A 26326-nucleotide genomic window follows, 5' to 3' on the forward strand; every position below is an offset into this window, starting at 1 on the left:
GTAACTAAGTTCCCTTCTATACATGAAATCATTTAAAAATTGAATTTTTTGTTTACTCAGGTTATCTTTGTCTAATATTAAAATTAGTTGGATGATCTGAAACATTTAAGTGTGGAAAATTAGAAGAAATCGGGAAGAAGCAAATACGTTTTCATAGCACTGTACTTTCTTCAATTATTTAATGGCAGTTGTCTATATTAATATTACTCGCTTGAATCAGAGGTATAATTACCATTACTATACAATCATTTTTGGATGTTAATTTGAAAAAGGGTTAATTAATATTCAGTAATAAATCCTTTTTTGAAATGACATTCCAGAACAAGTTTCAGTAAAACGAGAATGCCTAATTGAAAAGGAACGTTTTCTATCCTTAGTTTGGAATGTAAACTTAGACCACAATGTCAATGGAGTCTGCCAAGGAAAGAGAACCATCACATGCTCTGGTCTAAGAATATCTGTGGATCAGTTTTCACTCAAGAAAAAGCTACTGAAGGGTTTGGTCCTGACTAGGGCCAGTAAGCTGTTGCATATTAAACTGTAACTTTCTATTCTCTCATTTCCCTAGACCTACACTGGTGTCTGGCCAAATTCTTCTCAAATTAAACACAGTCCTAGATTGAGTGGTATACAAACCAGGACTGCTTGCATATCCAATGTGCTGTGATTTACAGATATGATTCCAGTAATAGAAGGTGAGCTCATCCTCGGTTAATTCACTGGGGAGAGTCAAGAAAGTGATATGACCATTACATCATTCTGCTGGCTTCATTGTTGTCACTACAGCTGACAGCAGAAAAAAGCTTTTGTGTCAAATTACTGACAGCTTTATGGAAAACCATTTAAATGCACATTGCATGTGGTTTTTTGTCTGTCTATCTGTGCAATAGTCACATTAAATCTATTGTCCATTAGGGTTTAATAGATTCAAAGCCAAAAAAGTGTGGGACTATATATTTTTGGGTCTTTCATAGTCTACACATCCTTCAAAACCCCTGGTGATCTAATGGGGAGCAGTAACACTTGAATCTCTGTCAGCACGAATCTCCTTTCTGCTGCGTCCTACCAGTCCATACATGAAGACAAACAGGGGATGCTGGGTTATTACATCACAACATGGTGCTCTGTCAGTATTTATTAGCGAGCAAAATGGTGAGGATCTCTAAAAAAAAAATCATCAGACTATTAAGCCTGAATAGTTCTTATCTGAAGTCAAACACACACACACTACTGTTTTTACAAAGTCCTGAGAAAAAAATAGCATGAAGTGTATTTGTGGGAAGGGAGAGAAATTGGAGATGAGTCAGGGTGGACAGCTCAAAGAGAGGACAATAAATCTCCTGGCAGTTTTATAAAACACTAACAAATATATATGCATGTGGTTACATTTTTATCCATAAAACCAGAAACAAGAAGAAACAAATAACCGATTAGTTTTGCAGGAGGGTGGTGGGTGTAAGCAGACAAGGACACATTGATAATGTAATTTAGAAGGGAAGGCAGACTATAATGGCTAGAAAGGGGAGAGATTTTGTTTTCGGTAGTTCCATTCCCCACCTCCTGTTACACTGCACTGCTTTAGGGTGACTAGATCACTGCATTGTTAGGGACAAGTTCACTGATTGAGGCTTCTTTCCTATGCGTCTATTTGCCACTGGAATAATTCTCTGATACTCCTGTAAGACTGAAGGTAAATTATATTTCAAAAGCAACTTGATATTTGTTTGGGTTAAGTACGACTAAAAACAATTACCACGGTCACTGGCGTTAAAAATATCTCCATAAGCCATTTTTTAAATTCTTCCCTTTAAAAATATCAGCAATATTGAATGTGGTTTAAAAAGTCCTGTGATGTTTATATCTCAGATAAAACAAGTATATTTCAGATGAAACTTCCTCTATTATGGATACATTTCTTTTTCATCCTGCCAAATGCAGTGCATACTTCCTGTTCCTTTGCCTGGAACTCGATGGAATTACCGTATTTGCTCGATTATAAGACGACCCCGATTATAAGACGACCCCCCAAAATCTGAATATTAACTTAGGAAAAAAAGAAAAAGCCTGAATATAAGACGACCCTAAAGGAAAAAAGTTTTACCAGTAAATGTTAATTCATGTAAACAATTTTTTTAAATAAAAGCTATGATTGAGAAAAATATTTTTTTTGTTTTTATTTCCTTGTATTTTCCAGCCTGTCCCCCAGTTTCGCACATCTGCCCCCAGGCTTGCCACACCAATATGGCACTGTGGCCCATGATATGCCTTTTAACCCTCTATATGCCACTGTGCCCCATGGTATGCCTTTTGACCCCCTATGTGCCACTCTGCCTCCAGAAATCCCTTATACCCCTATATCCCATTCTGGCATTTAGGGGGTTAAAATGCATATTATGGGGCAGAGTGGCATATAGGGAGGTATAAGGCATTCCAGGAGGCAGAGTGGCATTAAGGGAGTTAAAAGGCATTGTATAGAGCACTCTGCCTCCAGAAATGCCTTATACCCCTATATGCCACTCTCGCATTTAGGGGGTTAAAAGGCATATCATGGGGCAGAGTGGCATATAGGGAGGTATAGGGCAGAGTGCTCTATTAAATGCCCCCTTAACGCCACTATGCCTCCTGAAATGCCTTATACCTCATTATATGCCACTCTGCCCCCTAATATGCCTTTTAACCCCCTAAGTGCCAGAGTGGCATATAGGGGTATAAGGCATTCCAGAAATGCCCTATGCCCCCATTTAACACACACACACACATACACACACACTTACCGGTGCTTCCAATTTCCTGCTGTATTGCCGAGGCAGCGGGTTGACGTCTCTTTCCGCTGCAGCCGGAAGGAGGTGGAGTTGGCAGCGGGGGTTTTTCTGCGTCCGTCCCGCATACCTTCCCCGGCTGTCAGAGATCAGAGTTCCCCGCACCGGTGCGGGGAACTCTGATCTCTGACAGTCGGGGAAGGTATCCGCGACGGACGCAGACAACCCCCGCTGCTAGCCACACCTCCTTCCGGCTGCAGCGGACGTTGTCTACGCGGATCGCGTAGACGTCAACCCGCTGCCCCGGCAATACAGCAGGAAGCACCGGTAAGTGTGTGTGTGGGGGGGAGACAGGAGGATCCAGGTCCCCTGCAGCGGTGCGGGGAATCTGGATCTTAGTCTCATAATCAGACCTCTATTTGAGGTCTGATTAGAAGACGACCCCGATTAGAAGACGAGGGGTATTTTTCAGAGCATTTGCTCTGAAAAAAACCTCGTCTTATAATCGAGCAAATACGGTAAATAAAGAAAGCATTAAGAAATATCCAAGATTTATTTTTAAAAACCTTGTCAGTTTCTCCCTAATAACCTCAGATCTGGTAATGTGAGTTGCATAGACATTTACCCCCTTAGATTTTACCAAGTTTTGTCAAATAATTTATTTTGTGCAAATGCTTTTTGTGGCAACGTTGCTCATCACCCTGAGAATACCATGTCCACTGTCAAGTATAGTGTGGGAATTCTTTTGCAAAGTTTGGGGGGATAGAGACAGGGCTTGATTTCTCATGTATGAGAAACTCCATATTTTTAAGATCCATAGAACTCATATAGGCTTAATTGTAACCACAGCCACTCAACAGTAGGGCTGCAACAACTAATCGATAATAATCGATAACGCAAATCGTTATCAACGATTTTCATTATCAATTAGTTGCATTAGTCTGACTATAAGACTAAGATCCAGATCCTCCGCAGCGCTACAGGGAACCTGGATCCTCTTCTCTGGCAGCAGGTGAACGTCTGTGCGATGCGTGCAGACAACCTCCGCTGCTGGCTGTCGCTTCTATGATGGAGCACCGGCATGACATGACCTTCTAGTACTCCGTCATAGAAGCCCCATTCGCAACCTGTCAGTGGTCATAATGTTATGGCTGATCTGTATATATATATATATATATAATCAGGGCTGTCCTGTGCAAAGCGTGGCAGTTGGGAGGAATGTATTTATATATATATAAATATATATATGCCTCCCAACAGTCACACTTTTTGCAGGACAGCCCCAATCTTTCCCCTCTATCGCGCCAAGCTCTACCTCTGTCTGGAAAGGCGTCCATAAAGACAAGGTTATGAATGAGTTTGATGTGGAAGAACTTGACTGGCCCACACAGAGATCGACCTCAACCCCATCGAACACCTTTGGGATAAACTGGAACGGAGACTGCGAGCCAGGCATTCTCATCCAACATCAGTGCCTGACCTCACAAATGCTCTACTGGATGAATGAGCAAAAGTTCACTCCAAAATATTGTGGACAGCCTTCCCAGAAGAGTGAAAGATGCAAAGGGGGGAACCAACTATATATTAATGTATTTAGAATCCGATGTCATAAAAGTCCCTGTTGATGTCCCAATACTTTTGTCCATATAGTGTATTATATAAATAATAATAATAATAATAACAAGAGAGAGAGAGATTATTTCAAGGCACTAATGTGTTAGGTGACTCTCTAGCCTTATAGTCATGGTGCCCAAATATAAACATTTATATTTATACAAGAAAAATAACATAACAGGACTTCCATTTATAATTTAATTTAAACATGACAAAAACTTCTGAATATTTCCTAATGTAAGATTTTTTTAGTACTGTAAACCCTTTTAATACATTAACTAGGGCAGACAGCTGTCATCTGAGCCACGCAGTCACTTATATTGATTTTGGATACATTTCTCTGGTTACATAGTATCCCTTCCAATATGCATGATTTCCTGTCACAGTTTAACGTTTTAAAGACAAAATTATTACAGAAAGCATATCCATATAAACATACCTCTAAATAGTGCTGGTTTCATAATATTAGATATACAGTGTGAGTATAGTGGGAAATATTCATAAAATTTGTTATTACATTCTGCTACATAATATGTTCCTATTCGACCTTATCCAGCATATATTTCAAATTGTAATGTTTAAGTACTTAATTCATTTAAAAATTAATAATCATAGGACTAGATATTAAAAAAGGATTTCCTGCAATCTTTAAGCAGAATGTGTACTTGTTCACAAACCTGGTGGTTGCCTTCTGATATCAATCTACAGCATGTTTATAGGCTTTAGAAGAACACTTACATTGCATTCTACCTTTGCAACTTGGTTCAGGGACAAACCTAGAAGCCCACATCCGTGCCCCAAGCATCTTAGAGACACTAGGATTCCAGTTACATTTTATATAACCAGGGCTAGACTGAGCATTGAGCACACCGGCTAGCCCTGTTTGGACTAGTGGCCAATAACGTCTACCATCCACCTACAAATCCGCTCTGAGTGCTGATGTTATCTTTTAGTGTTCTGCATAGACACAGCCAGATGCTGCCAAAGTGTTGACAGTTGATATAAAAGTGTAGTGCATGGATGTGTGTATCCAGCAGTGCTTGCCTCCATTATCAATCCCACTCAGGTCCTTTATGTAACTAAGCAGGTCTTGCTAAAGTCTCTAATACAACATTATCTTTAATGATATCTTTGACGGAGACCCGTACTCGGACTGAGTAGCTCGGCCGTAGAGATCTTCCTTGCCGCTGAAAGCTTAAATGCTCAAGGGATTAACCCTTCCTATTACCCCAAGCACTAGCTGAGACTTAATGTAGGGGTAAAACAGAACTGACTTTATTGAGGACAGGTATTTATACACACAAACATGATAGGATTAAAGGTATAAACTCATCACATCCCAGACAGCCCGGCGCCTCCATACAGTTCTATGGCCAGCAATGCCCACTCGACAATGATTCACTATTTCGGGGTGATCCCGAGGAAGCGGCGTCAATCCCGGGGTACCATTGGAGAGCTCAGCAACCGAAGATGTTTTAGTCCAAAAAGTGACGTGACGGTATTGGGTCGCCTCCCATCGCCGGAGGGTGGCGGAGTGGACGTCTTGCACCCACAAACAATGGGTGCATATTGAAAATTCCCTTTTCCCTTTGGATATTGCCGCCATCCCATGGCTACCACGTCACCATAGTCGGCCCGCTATCCCCAATCACCCGACTGTCACTCCAACGCTCCGCGCCCTCCAGAGGACCCTCACCAAGTACCCCCTCGCGACTTCCCCTGGCCCCTTGTCCCCTGTTTCGTCTAACCCTGACGTCCCCCCGGGCCTAAACCAGGCAGACATACAGTTTCATCTAGGGGCGCTTGAAAACACACGATCGCAAATCTCTCAAAAATAAAAAATAAATAAAGAACAAAAAGAAAAAAATAGTGTAATACAGTAAAAAATGTTCCTGGAGTTTTTAACACAAGACTTCAATGGTTGCACTCACAATATTCATCAATCTTTAGCGCGTATATTTAACCACCCTTCAGTATGTATGTTGGTTCCTTGACCTCAGGTGCATGGAAGACAAGAAATATCCAAATAGGGTAATATCTTTAAAACCAGTGTTTACGCAATAAAGTAATGCACTCACATTTGGATGAAGAATATCAAGCGCATCTGATTAGTTGTCCTGAAGCGGTCTTGGTTTCCAAAACGAAGTTCCTGGTGTGGTCGTACTGGACCCCAGGGTCCAACGAAGATGTTTCTTTAATGTTCCAGTATAGATGTTTGTTTTTTTTTAAAGTGCAAGTGCTCATGTAAATTGATTAAATTATATGAAATGTGATAAATGGTGTATGTTCAGTAATTGTAAATTGATCAGTATGAGAAACAGTGGATAAATGCAAGAAATAAAATAAATAATTTAATTTGGGGCTATGCCCTTACAATTCAATAATCGGCAAACTACACTATATAAGTGTTTAACAAAGTCTGTCCGAGATGAATTAAAAGAATAAAAAATGTTCAGATAAAAAGTCATAAAAAATATCGAGTAAAGTCCAAGGTAAACAGTCCTCTACGCGTTTCGCCGATCAAGGGCTTCCTCAGGAGGTATATTCGTTATGTACCAGTGGTGTTCGTGCTTTTATGTTCCCCCGGACGTGTCATTCGCGTTTCCTTCGTTCCGTGCGTCTTTGGTGCGTGGTGTGTCGTGCGTCTCTCTCGGCACGTCATCGCGTATTTCTTCCGCTGCGTGCATGCAGTGTGTCCCATTCATCCGTCCTTTTAAACCTTTCGTTCATCGGGATCGAGTTATGTATCGGATGTGCACATTTCTTTTCATCTATATGGAATAGGTGATCACATATCCCGGGAAGAACAAAAATAAAGATTTAATTCATGCGGGTGATGGTGTTTGTTATGTTCTGGATCTCGGGGGAACGGTATATAAGGAAATAGTATTTGTATGGATTGTGTGTGTGCTATTGATATCGTATGGAAGTAGTGTATATTAGAGACATAAATATGTAAATAAATTCAATACAGGGATATATATTCTTTTTGAAAGAGGGTAGATAGGGTTAATAGGTATGTATATGGTTTGGCCAGGGACATCTATACAAATGTACAGTGATCATTCATATAGGGAGAAGTAAAGGGAAAAAAGAATGTGCAATGATTATTCATATAAAGGGAGCCACAAAAAATCAAATAGGATAGTAAGGTGAGTCAGATGTTGAAGAATCAGTATAAATTTAGTAAGTAAGTCATGCCCACATCATAGAAAAGGTAAGTGAGAACGTGGAGAATGACATCTTAAAACAGATAAGTGCAATCTCTAGTTTTGTATATATTATTATATCTATTTTTTATATTTGTGTTTTATATATGTTGCTTTCTTGATTTGTGTAGGAATTTATGAGTATGAAAGACACCCAGATTAAAAACGGACTAAAATAAGGCCAGAGAATGGAGGTCATTATAAAAAGGACAAAATGTCTATTTCCAGATTTAAGCCGCCTTTTTTAAAAGTTTTTAATTTAAAAATCCATTCAGTTTCTCTCTTGGAGAGATGTTCCACATTGTTGCCCCCTCTCCAATTGGGGGGTACCCAATCTATGCCAATGATTTTTAATGTTTCTAGGGAGAAACGTGAACAAGAGTTACAATGTTTAGGTACACTATGTTTAGTGTTTTGGTTCCTAATATTCCCTATATGTTCCAGGATACGTTCTTTTAGAGGTCGAATGGTTCTCCCAACATACTGTAACCCACAAGGGCATTCTAAAAGGTAAACAACATTTTTTGAGTTGCAATTGATGAAATGTTTGATGTTATATGTTATACCTGTGTTGTTCCCTAAAAAGCTGTCAGTTTTTTTGGGCAGATGGGTACACATTTTGCAGTGTCCACATGTAAAAAAACCTTTGGGTTTTGTGCCAAGGAAATTACCAATCATTTTTGGTTTGGTCATCCTAGGGAGTACGCTCGGGGCCAACAAGGTTTTTAAAGTGTCTGCTTTTTTATAGATTATCTGGGGTTTTTCTGGGAGTATTTTCCCAAGAACACAATCGTTCTTTAGTATGTGCCAATGGCTTCCCATAATCTTTTTTATCTTATGTGCTTGTGAATTGTATTGTGTAAAAAAAGAAAAACTGAAATCTTTCTTATCCTCTTCATTCCTATCTTTTTTCTTTCCTTCCAATAACTGGTTTCTATCTATCTGTTGTACCTGCCGAAGGCTGCTATATAACCTCTCGGAGGGATAGTTCTTCTCCCGAAACTTCTGTGTTATTTCTTCTGCTTTAAGATTAAAATCTTCCTGCTTTGAGCAGTTGCGTTTCACTCTCATTAGTTGTCCTTTTGGTATATTGTTAAGCCATAATGGATGGTGGCAGCTTGTATATTCTACGTAGCCATTTTTGTCTGTAGGTTTTGTGTAATTTCTCGAGCAGATGATGTTATTCTCGGTAAATAATTCTACATCTAGAAACTCTATATGTGTTGTTTGAATGTTGGAGGTGAATTTGAGGTTATAGTCGTTATTATTGACATACTGTACAAATGTGTTGAGTTCATCTGGTGTGCCTCTCCATATGATGAGGACATCATCTATGTATCTTTTCCATAGCACCAGGTTTGCACTGTGGGGGTTGTTATTCCAGATGGTATTCCTTTCCCACTCAGCTCCGAAAAGATTGGCGTAGCTGGGTGTAAACCTAGTGCCCATGGCAGTGCCGCACATTTGAAGATAAAACTCATTTTCAAACCAAAAATAATTAAATTTGAGTATAAAATTGATGCAGTTTAAAATGAATTCTTTTTGTATGAGGTTCATGTTGTCGTCGCGAGAGAGTACATTATCCATCGCTCGTATGCCTAGCTGATGTTCAATTACCGTATACAAAGACGATACGTCTAAGGTGGCCCAAATCCACCCCTGGGACCATTGTATTTCTCTCAAGATGTTGAGTAGGTGTGGGGTATCTTTAAGGTAAGCGGGCATTTGAGTGACGTATTTTTGTAAGAAATGGTCTACATACTCCGAGGTATTGCATGTGAGTGAATCTAGTCCACTTATAATTGGTCTTCCTGGGGGTTCTTTCCGATTTTTATGCACTTTGGGGAGAAAGTAGAATACTGCGATTTTAGGGTGTTCTTTCTTTAAATAGTTATATTCTTGTTTTGTTAGAATTTCATCCTCTAAGCCTTTGTCCAGTATTTTATATAATTGGAGGCTAAAATCTTTAGTTGGATCTCCCTTAAGTTTTTTATAAGTATTGGTGTCTCCTAGAATTCTATTTGCTTCATCTATGTAATAGGTGTGGTCCATAATGACCGTAGCACCCCCTTTATCCGCCTGTTTTACTACTAGCTCATTCTTGCGTTTTAGGGTTTTAAGTGCTTTTCTTTCCTTATGGTTTAAGTTTGAAAATTTGTTGTTCCCTTTTAAGTTCTCCAGGTCTCTAAGTACTAGGTCTGTGAACACTTCTAAATGTTCGCTCTTTTCACTTATAGGGTAGAATTTAGATTTGAGTTTGAGTGAGGTATATGTAAAGATTTTTGGGGAAGTGGAATGGTTCTCGCAAATGACTTCTGGTTTATGATTTTCAGTCTTGTTAAAGAACCTTTTTATCATCAATTTTCTTAGGTATCTTTGTGTGTCCATAAATAGATCAAAATGATTTGGACCCTTGGTGGGTGCAAATTTGAGACCTTTTTTCAATAATTTAATTTCATCTTGTGTGAGCTTGGCTTTGGATATGTTAATAATGCCCCCATCTTCCGGTGTTAAATGTTTCGTGTGATTTATCTTCTTCCCTCTTCCTCTTTGTCCACTAGTTGTCTTTGGAACCTTCCCCTCTTCCATGGATTCTGTTCTAGGGGGACTAGACGACTTCTTAGTTCCCGTGTGTCCTGTTTGGGTGGTGTCTCTTTTCTTTTCGTGCCCCCTTTTCAGTATAGCTCCCAGTCTAAAAAATCATCCTTATTAAGGTCTATATTTCTAGGTTTGGGGGATGTCCTTGTTTCATTCTCTAATGTATAATCTTGTTGACGCCATGCAGGGGAGCATGTTCTATATTCATTATTTCTGAATCTTTGTGTGTGTGTATGTTTTTGGGAATATGGCCTAAAATTCGTATCCCGTATAAATCTTCTGGTGTTGGATCTAGACCTATAGTTGGTGTGTCTGTGTGTGGAAGTATTTGGGAAATGTCTATAAATGTCTTTTCAACACTCGGTGGAGAGTGTTAATAGGGTTGCAGCTATAAACCCGATCCAAAAGAAAGGAAAGTACTTTATTCTTTTCTTACTTTTTCAGACATTTGGTTTCACCTTTTGCACGTTCTAGACATACAGTTTCTCCTGCCGGCACGGGAGCGGGTGCTCCGGGCTTCCCACCTTTTCACTGGGGACTCGGTCCGCCCCATCTCGGACTTTATACTTACCACCCCGGTTCCTCCCTATCCCCTACCTCCGACTTGACCAGACCGCTGACGCCGTTTGAACTACTCTGTACGGACCCCTCTAGACATTCACACCTTCTCTCCACACTCTACAAACTCCTACTGACATATCGTACCCCTAGAAAACCGTATTTTCTCAGCCTGTGGGAAAAGGATCTGAACCGTTCCTTTGAGTCTGCAGACTGGGATAGGATGATTTTGCTTGCCCTTAGGGGGGTTACTTCCAGCAGACTGCAGGAGTCTGCATATAAGCTCCTTAGCAGGTGGTATAGGGTGCCCACTGATCTCCATCGCTTCCTTCCACAGGTCTCCCCCGTGTTGGAGGTGTGGATCCGCTGAAGGCTCCTACCTGCACCTGTGGTGGTCCTGCACCCTGGTGCAGCCCCTGTGGGTGGCTGTGGCCGCGGTGATACGGGCTGTTGACGACCCTTCCTTTCAGGCCTCCCCCGAGGCTATGCTTTTATATCACGGCCCCTCTAGTCTGGGCTCCTATAAGAGGTCACTCACCATCCACTTCGTTGTTGCAGCCAGGGCCACCATCCCCTGTTTTTGGCGACGGGCTACAACCCCGCCTGTTTTTGTGTGGCTGAGGAAGGTCAACTTCATATGTCAGATGGAGGAGTTGGTCATGACCTCCAGGGGTTTTGGATATAAAAACAGCTTGAAGTGGCTACCCTGGAGGGAGTTCCTGGCCTCCCCTCTTTTCAGGCCGTTCTGGGTAATTTTGTTGCAACCCCCCCGGATCTAGACTAAGTTGCTTGTCGACTCGTATGCATATGACTCGCCTCTGTTTTCGACGTTTTGCTCTACTGCGATGCCATTCTCTGAGTATGCTTTTGGAGACGGCGCTCCATCCATCCACCCGTCTTTTCACGTGCAGTGTTATTGATGTGATTGTTTCTGTTCTCTCATTTTTTTTTTGTTTTCTCGCTTGTTTCATCTCGGCAACTCTCCGGTACAAGCTCATCTGTAGCCATACCCTGTGACATTGTGACATTGTACCTATGATATCATGCACGCTGTATCTTTTTTGTATGGTACACCAACCTTTGTCGCATTTGATGTATAATTGTCATCAGATATATCTTCTCGAACTGTTACCATCTTGTGTAATACTCGCCCGATGCGTACAATTGTGTTCTGATGCCTGATGTACTATGTCCACCAACTTATGCAATGTTACCTTTTCAATAAACGGAGACTTGAAAAAAATTAAAAAAATAAATAAATAAATATATATATATATATATAAAAAGAATACAGATAAAGTGCAATCTTGTCTTATTCTTGTCTCAACATATATAATATTCTTTAAGCATTCACATTTACAAAATGAGATAGATGGCATATCAGGTTGTAGAGTCTTCCTCCAAATAAGGTCCTACGGAATAATCCAACGGCCGGCAACTCTTCAACAATAGCCACAACAAAGTCCAGCACAATTCTAATGAGTTACAGCTCACACACAACATGTTTTGCCTTGAAATTAAATTCAACCAGGCGTATGCATCATATGGATTTGTCTTTTCTCCTTTTTATATATATATATATATATATATATATATGATAAATGGATGAAACCAAAACCTCTTCATGCCAATATATCAGGTTTTTACATATTTAATTCCACTCTATATATAGATTTGTAGCCACACACAGATCATTTTATTTGTGTCTGTATGTTATTGTTTTTTGTGTGGAGTTAAGGGGAGCACATTTTAGATGGTAAGTGCTGCCCAAACAAGGAGGGCATTGAGGGAACCACTACTTTTATCGTCCCTAAACTTCCTAACCCAGTGAATGTTGTTTTTTATTAGTATTGTATTTTATAGTAAGTGTATTTTACACTGCGCTCTTAGTATCTTTTTTTTACCTACAAAAAAGCAATAGGCGGAAACGTTTGGCTTGGATGTGAAAGTGAATTCTGCAAGATGGAAATGTTGCTACTATTGTCTTTTGTAAAGGATATTTCAGTCCTAATGTTTTCTAGGGATTCAGTTAGTGAAAACAGGAACTCAGCCAGATAATCAGGATCACACCTTAAAAACAAAGGAAGTGTAAGACAGAAGTTTGGGCTAGAACAGGAAGGGTTCTATATGGTATACTCCCTTTTGCACATGAAACCACATTTCAGTTATACATTACTTCAGGTGATGCATTCTGACACTGTAAATATAAATACTTGCATTCATGTGTATGGAAAGAGTGCATAAAAGCAGATTATTAAAGCAGGTAAAGATTTTAGCTTTACTTGAGACTTTCATATGTGTAAAGAAACTTACATGGCTGTCAGGAAGTGAATAAAATTCCAAACGGTCCAGGTCAAGTGCTGTGTCTTTAAGGTCAAAAGGCTCTTACATTTTATAGAACACCCAAATAAAAATAAATACAGTTATTTCCTCTAAAAGAGATACTCCAGCCATCCTATGTGCTGTATTGGATAAATGGTGGTCCTTTTAAATTTTCATGTGGTCCGTTTTGCAAATACAGTCCTAAATCTGCAAACTCTCCCCATATGCGTTAGCCCTTTACATGTCCCTTCTAGCTATTTGGCTTACACATCGGCCAAACACATCTTCTGCCATGTGATACTTACTGCCAGTCAGCGGCACTGGCAATGCAAACATTCCAGGGGGGGTTAAATAATGAGCAGAAATTTCAATGGGAATCCTTTTTTCGTAGTAAGTGGCTGCTTCAAACAGCCAATCAGTGGCATGAAATGTTGGCCCACAGAGGAGGCGTTCCACTGCAGCTTCTGTTTTCTACAGGTTTAGTGAATGCATATTAATGCCCTATTCTGTCCTTTTTTAGAATTAAAAAGGAAATAATTTGTAACAGAAATTTTTTGTCTGCTTATTAAAGTGTTACATATGAATAGTTCAGAAAGTGTTATATGATGTCTCTCATATATGAAACACTTAAGGTTAGGCACAGCTCTTAAATAAGACTCACACTAAAGGTGAGTCTTATTTAAGTTCAACATGAAAATGAAACCAACTTTCACATACTGAGAGTAAATGTTATAATTATGAAAAACCACTGCACAAAAACCATTATGTTCTTTCCAGAATGTTAAGAGTAGAGCTAATAAACTGATGAGCTCTGCCATCTAGTGGTGTCTACAAAAATGTTTTGCACAGAGGAAAACAGGCATTGTGGGCACGGGCGTAGGAACCGGGGGGGATAGATCCCCCCCAGTAACTCATGCGGGGGGGACCGATAATTAAGAAATCCCCCCCAGGGCCGTAGGAACCCCCCCAATAGAAACGCCGCAAATGCGGCCCGCGAGACCTCGAGGTGCGGCCCGCGTAAGATCGGCAACCAGGGCAACCGATCTTACGCGGTCCGCACCTCGAGCCCTGCTACTTACCTGTGGGAGGGTCTTCTGTACTGCACAGAGGAACAGGAACCCAGCAGAGTTCACGTGACATTACATCACATCCTGCTTCCTCTGTGCAGTACCAGAGAACGCAGAGGGAGGCCGCGCCCTCTGCTGAAGCATGTGAGCGGCATTGAGGAACTGCAGTGCAGGTAAGGGGGTGGGGTGTTTGAATGAATATGCGTGATTGAGGGAATGAATCTGTGAATGAATGAGTATATGAATGAATGTGTGTGTGATAGAATGGATGTGTAAGTGCTGGAACCTAGGCATGATTGGACTGTGATTGATGTTAGCAATCACACTCCTATCATGCCAAGTCAGCCAGTACATGCTGAAACATAGCTAGCTGCCCCCCTTGTGTATTGATGCTGCCAGCAGTATGGGGTCTGCACATCACTTACAGCCACCGTGTACCAGCATGTACTGGCTGACTTGGCATGTTAGGAGTGTGATTGCTAACAGCAATCACAGTCCCATCATGCCTATGTTACAGCATTTACTGGTTGGATGTGTAAGTGCTGGAACCTAGGCATGATGGGACTGTGATTGCTGTTATCAATCACACTCCTATCATGCCAAGTCAGCCAGTACATGCTGAAACATAGCTAGCTGCCCCCCATGTGTATTGATGCTGCCAGCAGTATGGGGTCTGCACATCACTTACAGCAACCCTGTACCAGCATGTACTGGCTGACTTGGCATGATAGGAGTGTGATTGCTAACAGCAATCACAGTCCCATCATGCCTAGGTTACAGCATTTACTGGTTGGATGTGTAAGTGCTGGAACCTAGGCATGATGGGACTGTGATTGCTGTTATCATGCCAAGTCAGCTAGTACATGCTGAAACATAGCTAGCTGCCCCCCCTTGTGTATTGATGCTGCCAGCAGTATGGGGTCTGCATATCACTTACAGCCACCCTGTACCAGCATGTACTGGCTACCTGGGTATGATAGGAGTGTGATTGCTGTTAGCAATCACACTCCTATCATGCCAAGTCATATTGCTATTTTTTTTTGTCCAATTGTGGTGTGTTACCTACTATTATTAAAAATGTGAGTTTTTATTATTATTTTTAAAGGTGGGGGGTCATTTTCGGTTTTGGCTAAGTGAACCGTGAATGTTTTGGTCCAGAATTTTCATTTTGGTGCATCCCTAGAATAAATAGAACTATTTCATTTTTAATTATCCTGAGTCCTGAATTTGTAGTCACAAAACTTTCTAGGCCCAGAAATCAGTGAGAGGAAAAGTAAACGTTTTGTGTCATTTACTTTATTTTAATCTGCATATTTTATTAAAGGCCATATTTTCTCACAGTGAAAAATGAGTGCGGCCTGTGCACGTATACAATTCTGATGAAGTGGCCCACTGCAGAAAAAACTTAGACACCCCTGGGGTAGACAGTGAGAAGGGGGGTAAGGAGAGGGTAGATAGTGTGAGAAGGGAGGGTAGATAGTGTGAGAAGGGAGGGTAGGGAGGGGGGTAGATAGTAAGAAAGTGTGAGAGGGGGGAGAGGGGGTAGATAGTGTGAGAAAGTGGGGATCTGATGGGGAAAATGCTGTCCCCCCCAGATTTTTAGGGGTTCCTACGCCCATGATTGTGGGGATGACACATAAACGTGTGTGCCATTTTTAAATGCCCTTAGTCTAATGTTTGCATTTGTATTTTTTAAATATGTCTTAGTTAAATTATATATTGCTTTTTTCAGGTAAAGTAAAACTTTTTTGAACCCCTAACCATATTTAAAAACTACCATTTAGCATATCAAAAATCTCAAAAAAGATTTTTAGTATTGTACCTATAATTATCATAACTGGTAACTCTCCGGTCGGTTGAGTGCCGTGCCTCCAGTTCTCCAGGTCAAGACCCGAATTCCATTAAATGGGAGTGTTTCCCGCTGCCGTCAGCGGGAACGCCCCCGACTCCATGGGGAACTCCCATTAATGTCAGCGGGGCCACCTGGCGACGTCAGCGGTACCGCTCACCGGCGTCAGCGGGACTGCCCGGCGACGTCATTGTGCAGTCCTGGTCGCTTCCCGCAAGGGCAAGGGTGCCCAGAAGTTCCCAGGTATGATAATTATACATAACTAGTGCAAATAACAAAGTGGATTTTGGAAACATCTCATGTGCCTGGGATCTGAACTCATTTTGTTATGGCACATATAAAAACATGTGCATCAAGCTTTCAAAACTAGACATTTTTCAAATGTATGATATACTGAGCCTGTAGCCTTAACAAAGTTTGCAGATTCCAAAACTTCTCCACAAAAGCAGACAACCAAGGCCACTTTACCATGTTACTTGCAGACATTTTTTCTTCCCTTAAAAGTATGGGAACAACACAATTGTGCATTTTCTGCATAGTCTTTACAATTGCGCTTAGGATATCTTCCAAAAGATAGATGTAACTAGTTATTTTAAAAAAAAAATGTTATGTTAATATAACACTATTACAACACTTATTTTTTTTAATGCTTTTGGGTTAGGAGACAGGGTATTTTTTAGTTTTATTTTTGTACTAAAAAGGGCATAAGGGCTTTGCAGATTTGAATTCTTTATGGCTTCATCCAATGCTTTAGTGTGTGGCCACCTGCTGGATAAGCACAGCCACACGCTGCAATAATTTAAGGCTGTAGTATGTGGCATTTATCAATCCCTCTGTTTAACCCCTTCAATCCCAGGGGTTTTTGGTACCTCAAAGCCCGGAGCAATTTTGCCATTTTTGGGGTAGCGATTATTCTCCTTTCCTGTGAATAGTGTACCCATGTAAACTATATATTGTTTTTTCAAGGAGAGATTGAGCTTTCGTTTGATACCATAGTTGGATGATTAGCTGAAAATTTAGAATGAGAAATTTAGTAAAAACTAGCGAAGATTAGAATCCTCACAAAATTAGGTAAAGTGATGGAAAATCCCCTCCAAGTTTATCAATTCAGGTGTCCTGTCTTCAGAAATACCTAATTTATATAGATTTTCCAGACTTTCCCAGCACCAGGGAGCATACTATAAGGTGTACAATTTTGTATACTTTTTATGCCTATGGCTTAACGAGTTTGGGGGTTGTGAACGGGGACAGGAGGGTTATACTGGCTAGATGTTATGCTAGGGCAATGGAAAGTAAGGTTTTTAAATATTTTTTTTTATTATCTTTTTTTTTATATTTTAATTTGTTTACATTTCTTTTGTATTTTTTTTTAACACAGAATGGTTAGAGGTCCTCTTAGGGACCTCCTGAACATGCCAGTGATGTCACAATGACATCACAGCTCACATTATAATTTTTTTTGGTATTATTTATATTATTATTTTAATGATTTATTTAATATTATTTTTTTAATGAATTAACTTTTTTTTTTTTCAGCTTTTCTCTTTCAGGACGGGAGGGGGAGTGAGAGACATGGTTTCTCACTCCCCTCCCCGCGATCCCCCTGCACCGATCACACTGTGATCTCTATGCAGGTCCTCACAGATCAGAGATCGCAGCGTCTCTGTGCCTCATCGGAGGGCAGGATATCCCCACAGGGGATATGCTGTCCTCCGATGACTTCCGGGTTACGTCAGCAGTGACGCAACCCGGAAGGGAATTTTTTCAGTTTACAGTGTAACAGCTTATCGGCTTTCATGTCGGAAGCTGTTACAGGAGATCGGACAGCAGAAAGCCGGCAATGCCTGGACTCCCGTGCATGTGTCCCTGACGCTGCACGAAGGGCTGGACGTACCGGGACGTCCATAGGGGATTCTTAATAGGCGTTTTTTGGACGTCCCGGTACGTCTATAGGGGAATGAAGGGGTTAAAGTGTCAGGGGCATTTTCCGTCCCCAATCCACTTGTGGTATAAAGAGTATTATGCTGAAATGATTTACTTATCACCTATCTTTGTCTCTTATATATTATAAGTTATCATGACACTTATAAAGACTATGCAATAACTTGTGTGTCTGTTTTATTAAACACTAAACAAAATAAAAATACCTTGTTGGTAATTGTCACGGATCTGGCTAGTCCGACCGACTACCTCCGCTGTCTTGTGCTCCCTTAGCCTGGGACAACACACTTTCCCCGGTTCCCCAGTCACTAGCCGAGACACAGTGTAGGGTGAAACCAAACGAAGACTGATTTATTTTGGACACACAGAGCTGGATATAACCAGCAAAACACACATTTACATAAAACAAGATATTGGGACACAAACCGCCCCCTTAATCTGCCTCCCAGAGACAACAGGGGTAGTAACAAGATTAACAATACAATAGGTGGGGGGAGACTGATTTATACAACATTGAAAGAATGGTGGTCACTCCCTGGTGGCAGATCCTGGCTGTCTGCTGGAGATAATCCCCTCAACCAGTGATGAGATGATACTGCTGGGGGTAGCCACAGAAGCCTTTACAAACCCAGGGCCCATATTCAATAGGGAGGAGGCTGGCAGTCATGCTTTTCCAGTGGTCCCAGTGATGAAGGCTTCCGTCACAATTCTCCCCCCTCCGAATTGGACTGACACAGGATGAGACCCCAAACGGGTTGACTCCGTAGTCAGTCAGTTTATTTGGCCCATCAATGCCCTCCCAAAATTGGTGCTCCTGCTGCTGCTGGGGAGATGGGCCGGCTGCGCCATATCCTGGGTACCGCTGGGGAGGGATGCCTCCTGCATCCCCTCCCTGGTGCTCCTGCTGCCATTGAGGAGGGAGCTCAGGTTGATCCAGTCCCGGAATAAGGTCCTGCCACTGGGGAGATGGACCGGCTGTTCCACCTCCCTGCTTCTGCTGGGGAGGCGGGTCGGCTGATGTATCTCCCTGAATTCCTGCAGCTTTGGTAGGTGCTGGGCAGAGGCCAGCGATGCTCTGTCCGGCTGCCAGCACTTCAGCTGGGGTTAGGGAATCTTGTGGGTCGGCCTGCCGCTGGGGAGGGAGGACCGGTTCCTCCGCTCCCAGACATGTGAGCTGCCGCTGGGGGGATGGGCTGGCTGCCGCATCTCCTTGGATCCCTGTAGCCATTGAAGGTGTGGGGCAGAAGCCAGCAGCGCTCTGCCCTGTTGCCAGCTCTTCAGCTGGGTGGGTGCAAGTGGAGACTGCAGTCCCATCCACTACACCCAGAAAACTTTTTTCCATTCCCTGGGAAGGAAAGCCAATTGCAAGCCCTCCTGGACCAACATCCTCAGATGTAAAATCAATTAGATCCACAATCTCTGGATCCAGTTGTGGCGTAAAGTCACATAGCTCTGGTATCGGATCTGGATTAGCTGCCCAGTATCCCTGGGACTCAGGGATGGAGACCGCAGTCCCATCCACCCCGCCTGGGTCAACATCCTCAGATGACCACTCCATAACTGGACACTGGGGCATTCTGTTGAACACGGTCAGTTTTTTATATGCCTTCTCCAGTTCCCACTCCTGTGTAATTAAAAAGTCTAAATCACCTTTAAGTCCTAGTGCATCTGGGAGGTCCCACTCCCTGAAATCCCGGATGTCCTCAATCCGCCACTCCGCTGTACTAAAAGAATTTCCAGGAAGGTAAGGGAGTGTGGGATGGGGGGAAGGAGTGAGAGAGGGTCTATATGTTAATTACTGTGGGCAGCAAGGGGCCGATGGGGCCATTTGGACTTACCTGCCCCCCGGGCCAGAAGGCGCCAGCCCTCGCCTGCTTCCAATTTATCAAGTATTGTAGCACACTTTTATGACACCTGTCATAAAGTATTAATTGAAAGGTCCCATCTCCTACAGGACTAGAAACAGGTATCAACTTGGTAAACCAGTTACACAATAGAGAGATTCCCCCTCTGTTCTGCTCCCAGCCAGTAACCAAGGTGCCCAGCGGGGTCTAGTAAAACTCTACTATTACAGACAGATCAGGAGGCTTCTATGTGTCTTTGCTTTCAATTTGTACCTTCAGGGTTTAACCCTTTGAATTCCACCGGGCTGGCCATTTTTTTCTCTCTTTGGAGGCTGGGACATTTTTGCATCCATTTGTTTAACTATTATAGTAATTGTAATGACCCATGGAAAACGATATATTGTTTTTTTCAGCAGAAGTTCCGCTTTTCATTGGTAGCTGACTTGAGGTGAATTCTCCATCATGGGACAAAATATGAAGTTCCACGTACAAAACCAAATCCAAAAACATACGGTATTTTCATACTATGAAGTGCATGAAGATATTAAAATAAATGTTTTTTTTAAAACTACACTATGCCCTGAGTATATTTAAATATATATTTTTGTAATTATGCACTAAGGTTTACAGGTAAGTAAGTTCCTTGTATACTCTGTGGTACAAGATCCAGCTTGTTCCTGTTGATTTTGCTTATTGTACCTTGAATTTGCTTGATCCCCGTGAGTCTTCTCTACTGTACCTGTAAGGAGTGCAGGTAAGGAGTCCGGTATGCAGGATATACCTAATACAGGAGGTGAAGGCAGGGTCTGATTCACTAAATACAGGAAAGTCCAGTAACGTGGCCTGGGTCTGGGAGGTAGCGTAGTCCAAGATACAATAGCCGAGGTCAGGGTCACAGAAGGCAGCGTAGTCAAAGGATAATACGGGGTTAACAACAGGAATCAATACCAAGAAAAGGAAAAGCTCTATTAGGCACAATAACTGAGCACTGAGTAGTGCTAGTTTTTAAACCTGCTGCCAGGGGGAGCTTTGCCCCGCGCGTGCCCAGAGCCGGCCATGCGCCCAGAAAATGAAGAGGGACCCGGAGCAGCACCGTAGGACCCGGTACCCGCGGCTACTCAGGTGAGTCACTCCGTCGGGGTCTCGGCTGGGGATCCCGACAGTATCCCCTCCCGAGGGGAGGGCTCTGGACTCTCGAGGGGCCAGGATGACGATAATGGAAGGCAGAGATGAGGTTCCCAGGAGTCCTCATTGGGGTTGTAGCCTCTCCAACGGATTAGGTATTGCAATTGCTCGTGGTGTCTTGTGGAGTCCAGGAGCTCTTCCACTTCATATTCCTCAACATAGTTGACAAGGAATGGAGCTGGAGGACTGGGATGTCGGTCAGGAAAGGGGGTTCGCAGTCCATGGCTTCAGGAGGGAGAAACACATGAAACACGGGATGAAGGGACAGAGGTGAACCAAAGTGGACTGTGTACTAAATGTATTAATGTTTAATATTCATGCAAAGTAATAGTAGCCTGTTGCTACAGTAATGAACATTTGGGGGCTTTTGCCTTTTAGGATTTAATAGCCCAGAAAGTGAGTTTTAGTCCTGTAGACTGGTTGTTGGGTCTATCTACCCAGGCAATAGGCATGTGCAAAACTGGCAGAGCAGGGCCATTGCGACATAACCACCATTCAACAATGAACAAAATGATTTAATAAAAAGTGTCCTGCATTGACAAAGGTTTAAATATAGAAGATGATAACTGAAAAGCTAGAGGATAAGTAGAACATCATTCATCAGCAGTAGTAGAGGGTACATACAGTAGAGAAATATTGTAAAGCTATACAGAACAGAACACAAATCTAAGAACCAAGAGAGGCTCAAGGTTAAAACGGGTAGACTACAAACGCTAGCACTAATGTGCAGCCAGTCAACCTGGTTTGCTTAGTAGTAGTTAAAATTAGTTTCTATTAAGTCCCATGGATGTTCACAGGGGAAATTATCTGTTCAGACACCTTATTGGTAAAGACAATACTCCCCTCTTCTTTATCATCCTAACACTTGATGAGGAGAATCATGTGGTGGCCATGTATGGAAGGCCAGTGGGAGTTTCACATTGACTTAGTCATGGAATGTAGGCCTAAGGCTTTTGTAGGCATGAGACATTACTTTATGTAGATGTATGGCTGGACATGGATATGTGGAATTTGGTAAACAGGCTGTTTTCGTGAACACCATTGCTTTTAAGGTGCCCGGGCATGTTTTAGAATGCATGGCTATCCCGGTCTTGCCCACCTCTCCAGTAGGGTTGGCATATGAGCCCATATTTCCAGGAAACATTTTCACCTGTTACTGGGCAGTACCTGTAACATGCTTCCCTGCACTATGTGGGGTGTATAAAGTTGATTATTTGATTGCCTTCGTTGAGTTAATACATCCCCTTAGAGTAGCACTAGAGGTAGCTGTCAGCAACCTGGGAAAAATAACTTTGTCCTTGCAAAAAACATTGGCGGTAAAACAGCTTAATAACACGTCACTCCGAAGGTATTCCTGTCACGATTATGTAGACTGGGTGTGCCCTGTGCGAGTGCGCGAACGACGAATGTGGGACTTGTAGTCTTCGCAGCGCGCGGTTGTGCGCCTGTCCGAGATGATCACACAGCACTTCCTGCTCCTCCCCCTCCCGAAGTCGAAGTCGCAAAAAAACCCCAAACAAACCGAGAACAAAACTTTGTTTTCCGTGGGCTGTGCGGACACTTTCGTTTCTCCCGCAGCCTTCTGTTTTGAAAGTCATCCCTGTGAGTAGGCGGCCCTACGTCCCGTCAGACACCGGCAAAGCCCGGCGGGTTCTCACTTACCGCTGCTGTCACTGCTCAGTAGCAGGGGGCCCTGTCTGTCAAAACTCGCTGGCACTGCACGTGGAGTCCCGTGCGTGCCCCTCATGCTCCCCACACACAGGCTCCATGACTCACGGCGGCTTCCCTCTGTCATGCGGGTTAGATAAGGAGCAGCCGCTCGCCTGTCTGCGCTTCGGCTCCACTGTTTGTTTTTCTGGAGGTGGGCAGGGATGGATGGGCACGGAGGATCGGGCACGTCCCACATAGCCTCTAATGCCTGCACCAAAGAGGAGGCTGCCATGGACCTGTATCTCAGATCTCAGGGGCTGTACAGGAAGAGGATTGCCAAGGATGGCTCATGTCTCTTCAGGGCTGTGGCAGAGCAGGTACGGTATACAAATAAACCCTTACATTTATTTATTTTGGCCAGACCATTATATCCTAAATCCAAGTGTCCATCTTTTGGCCCCAAATCCAGCCCCCCACTATGTTCTTCTTTTCTATCCCAAAAATGTTTGCTGGGTTTGAGTATTCTAGAGCCCTAAAAGTTATAGGGCATAAGAATATGCAAGAATTCTAGAATATTGTGTATAGAAACAGAAGGAAATGTGCAAGTAAAATACCTTACATAAGAAACTTTCTAGAGGTCATAAATTCACATAAAACCCCGTAAAGCAAAAGTGGCATACTTTGGCAATTTAAAATGTTGGGAGATGTGTCCTACCCAACACAAATTGGTGCTCCTCTCCCTTCCTAGCAAAGGCACATCTAGCACCCAGACAAATGCGTGATTTCCCCTGGTGGCAGATTTGGTGCTTCAGCATGTGGCCAGCAGCACCCCCATACATCTCTTAGTGGCAGATTGGGTGCTTCAGCATGTGGCCAGCGGCACCCCCATACATCTCTTAGTGGCAGATTGGGTGCTTCAGCATGTGGCCAGCGGCACCCCCGTACATCTCTTAGTGGCAGATTAGGGGTTGTCAGCGTGTGGCCAGCAGCTGGCTATGACGGACCACACACACGCTACATGAGTATGAAAGGAAGAGAGTTTATTTAAAAGGAGACATACTACCACAACAAGAGGACATAGTCATAAGCTAGAGGGGCAAAGGTTTCATGGTAACATCTGGAAATATTACTTTACGGAAAGGGTAGTGGACGCATGGAATAGCCTTCCAGCGGAAGTGGTAGATGTTAATACAGTAAAGACATTTAAGCAAGCATGGAATAGGTATAAGGCCAAGCTAGATCTAGGATAAGGGCAGGTACTAAAGGAAAGTACTGAGAGGTTGGGCAGACTGGATGGGCCTAATAGTTCTTAACTGCAGTCACTTTCTATGTTTCTATGAAAGCCATAGCATGCAGCCGCTGGCCTTAAAGTGACAGTCAGGCCCCGATACACACTGTTAATTACTGAGTAATGTGCTTTAGCATTCATTATCTGTTATAGGTAATAAAATATTAGTAGGCCTTTTTAAAAAATAAAGTATCTGCAGATTCCACATACTGTTCTGCCTAAGAATTTGCATAATTAACATAACACAGTGGGAGTAGATTTTTTTTCCATATATGCAGGTAATTTATTGAACCACAACAGGCGCTAAAAATTATACTGGTAACCCCAACATGTTATAAAAAAAATGTATTTTAACGGTCCATAGTATATTAATCAAAGTACAATCTGTACAGCTATATATATATATATATATATATATATATATATACACACACACACACACACACACACACACACAATATTATCTATAATAAACAATTTGCCATTTCTATGGCAATTTTTAGGATTTCTTTTATGGGAACCGGGAGTATATACCGACTGTCAGAGAGAAGTCTGATCTCTGACAGCCGGGGAAGGTCTGCGCGATGAACGCAGACAACCCCCGCTACTAGCCACACCTCCCGGCTGCAGCGTAAGTTGTCTATGTGAATCGCGTAGACATCTACACGCTGTCCCGGCTGCACACCGGGGACTCAGAAGCACCGGTAAGTGGGGCGGGGCGGGGTATCTGGATCTTAGTCGTCTCATAGTCAGACCTAGTTGAGGTCTGATTATAAGACGACCCCGATTATAAGACGAGGGGTATTTTCTTATAATCTAGCAAATACGGTAGTTGTAACTGGCTTAGTGCAGCAGGTCTGGGAGGGGGGCAGCCCCTGTGATGCATTACTTAGCACAGCACCCTTTTGAACAACCGGACTTCCCAATGTGCTGCTGCTCATTAGGCTGTTTGGGAATATAAGCAATGTCCCTTGTAATTGGCACATTTACATTACAGGGGTCTATGTCGAGCTGGCACAGCCTCTGCAGCATCTCTTTCCTGTGTCAAGTATCCTTATGATGACGGGCAACAGGAAATCACCATGTCCTGCGGCTTAGCATAGACAATGTGCGGTACTACAGGATCCTGCTGAAGTTAGGCTGTGAGGGCTGCTGAAGACAGTGCCCTGGGTCGGCATAAATAAACCACAGTCTCTATAAATGGAACCTTCTTGGCTCCTGAAAACATAATCCCACAAGCTCCTAAATGCTCATCTGGGTTCTCATTATGTTTCTTCAGCCCTTAATGTCACCTCATTCTAATGATGTGGTTTGATGTCTACTGTCTTAGTTGTAATTTTCCCACCTTGCAAGTACATGGAGGGGTTCTACAGAATTCCCCAATACCATCCATGCAGTTGCCTTTCCCCTTCTCCCAGCTACTTAGCTTGCAGGATATGTGTCCTCCTGCTGTCTGCGCCAACATGGTGTGGTCACCACCAGTCACTCCTGTTGATATAAGTAGCCAGTCAGTGATGGGATAATGGTACCATGGAGGTGGTATTGTCCTTCAGTTCTGCCGCTTAGTAAAGTAATTCTTTAACATACATTGCTTGTTGGTGAGGCTACATGGGACACTCAACTATCCCCTTAACATTGTAACTAGATATGTTTCCACTCACCGTCTTCAGGGGAATGCTTAAAAAACGTGAACCTGCTTGTTCCCGCTTGCAGTATATTTCTTCCCTTTCAGGCAAACATTTCAACAAGTGTTTCTCTATGGTACCTTTGAGCTGATTTGTACAACAGGAAGTACCTACACAGTGCTAAATTACCTATCCGAATACATTCATATGCATTGTTTAAAGCTAAAGGACAAAAAAAAAATAAAGAAAAAAGGGCTTACCTCAGGGTGTAGCTGTAGGGCTGCATCTTCCCATCTGTGTCCTGACATTGTGTGCAACTGATTGGTTGCTTGAAACAGCCAATCACTGGCAGAAACGCGCTCATTAAAATCAGTGGGAGCACTTGCCGTGTATGCAAGGGGTCTCAATGGACTAGAGCATTTTCAAAGCCAGTGATGGGGCTGACCGGCGGTAAGTACGTTAGCGCCAGGAGGTATGTTCGGCTGAACACATCTCCTGTTAGGAAAATAACTGAAGGAAATCAAAGGGGCAGAATCCCTTTATTCATTTGCAAGGGGGAAACCAAAAATTTAAAGGACCTCTCATTGCGCAAATGCATTAAAATGATAAGATGGCTGGAGTGTCCTTTTAACATGGCTACTAGTGTTACAGACAGTTCTCAAATCTCCTACAAGTTAAGTAGTGGGGTGGGGAATAGAGGGGGAATTGGCTCATAAACGACTTTCTTCCTCAAATCTTAAAAGATGAGGAGCCCCTATTTCATTGTTCTATACGGAACGGTAGGCTGTGTTGGGAAGACCTGCTATTGGCCTTTAAT

At 42.6% G+C, this 26326-nt stretch overlaps 1 protein-coding gene across 1 annotated transcript in view; it reads left to right on the plus strand.

The window, feature by feature from the left end:
• Positions 1–22817: 22817 nt before the first annotated feature.
• The window catches only part of LOC149287412 (OTU domain-containing protein 4-like), a 32778-nt gene continuing 29269 nt past the window's right edge, over positions 22818–26326 (plus strand). The window contains exon 1 of the mRNA XM_089492909.1: positions 22818–22973. Within this exon, the coding sequence (XP_089349035.1) occupies positions 22818–22973 (156 nt within the window). The remainder of the gene's footprint in view (positions 22974–26326) is intronic.

Source organism: Sceloporus occidentalis, unplaced genomic scaffold (genome assembly GCF_023333645.1).
Source record: "Sceloporus occidentalis isolate IW3139 unplaced genomic scaffold, rSceOcc1.0.p SCAF_61, whole genome shotgun sequence".
NCBI classification, from domain to species: domain Eukaryota; kingdom Metazoa; phylum Chordata; class Lepidosauria; order Squamata; family Phrynosomatidae; genus Sceloporus; species Sceloporus occidentalis.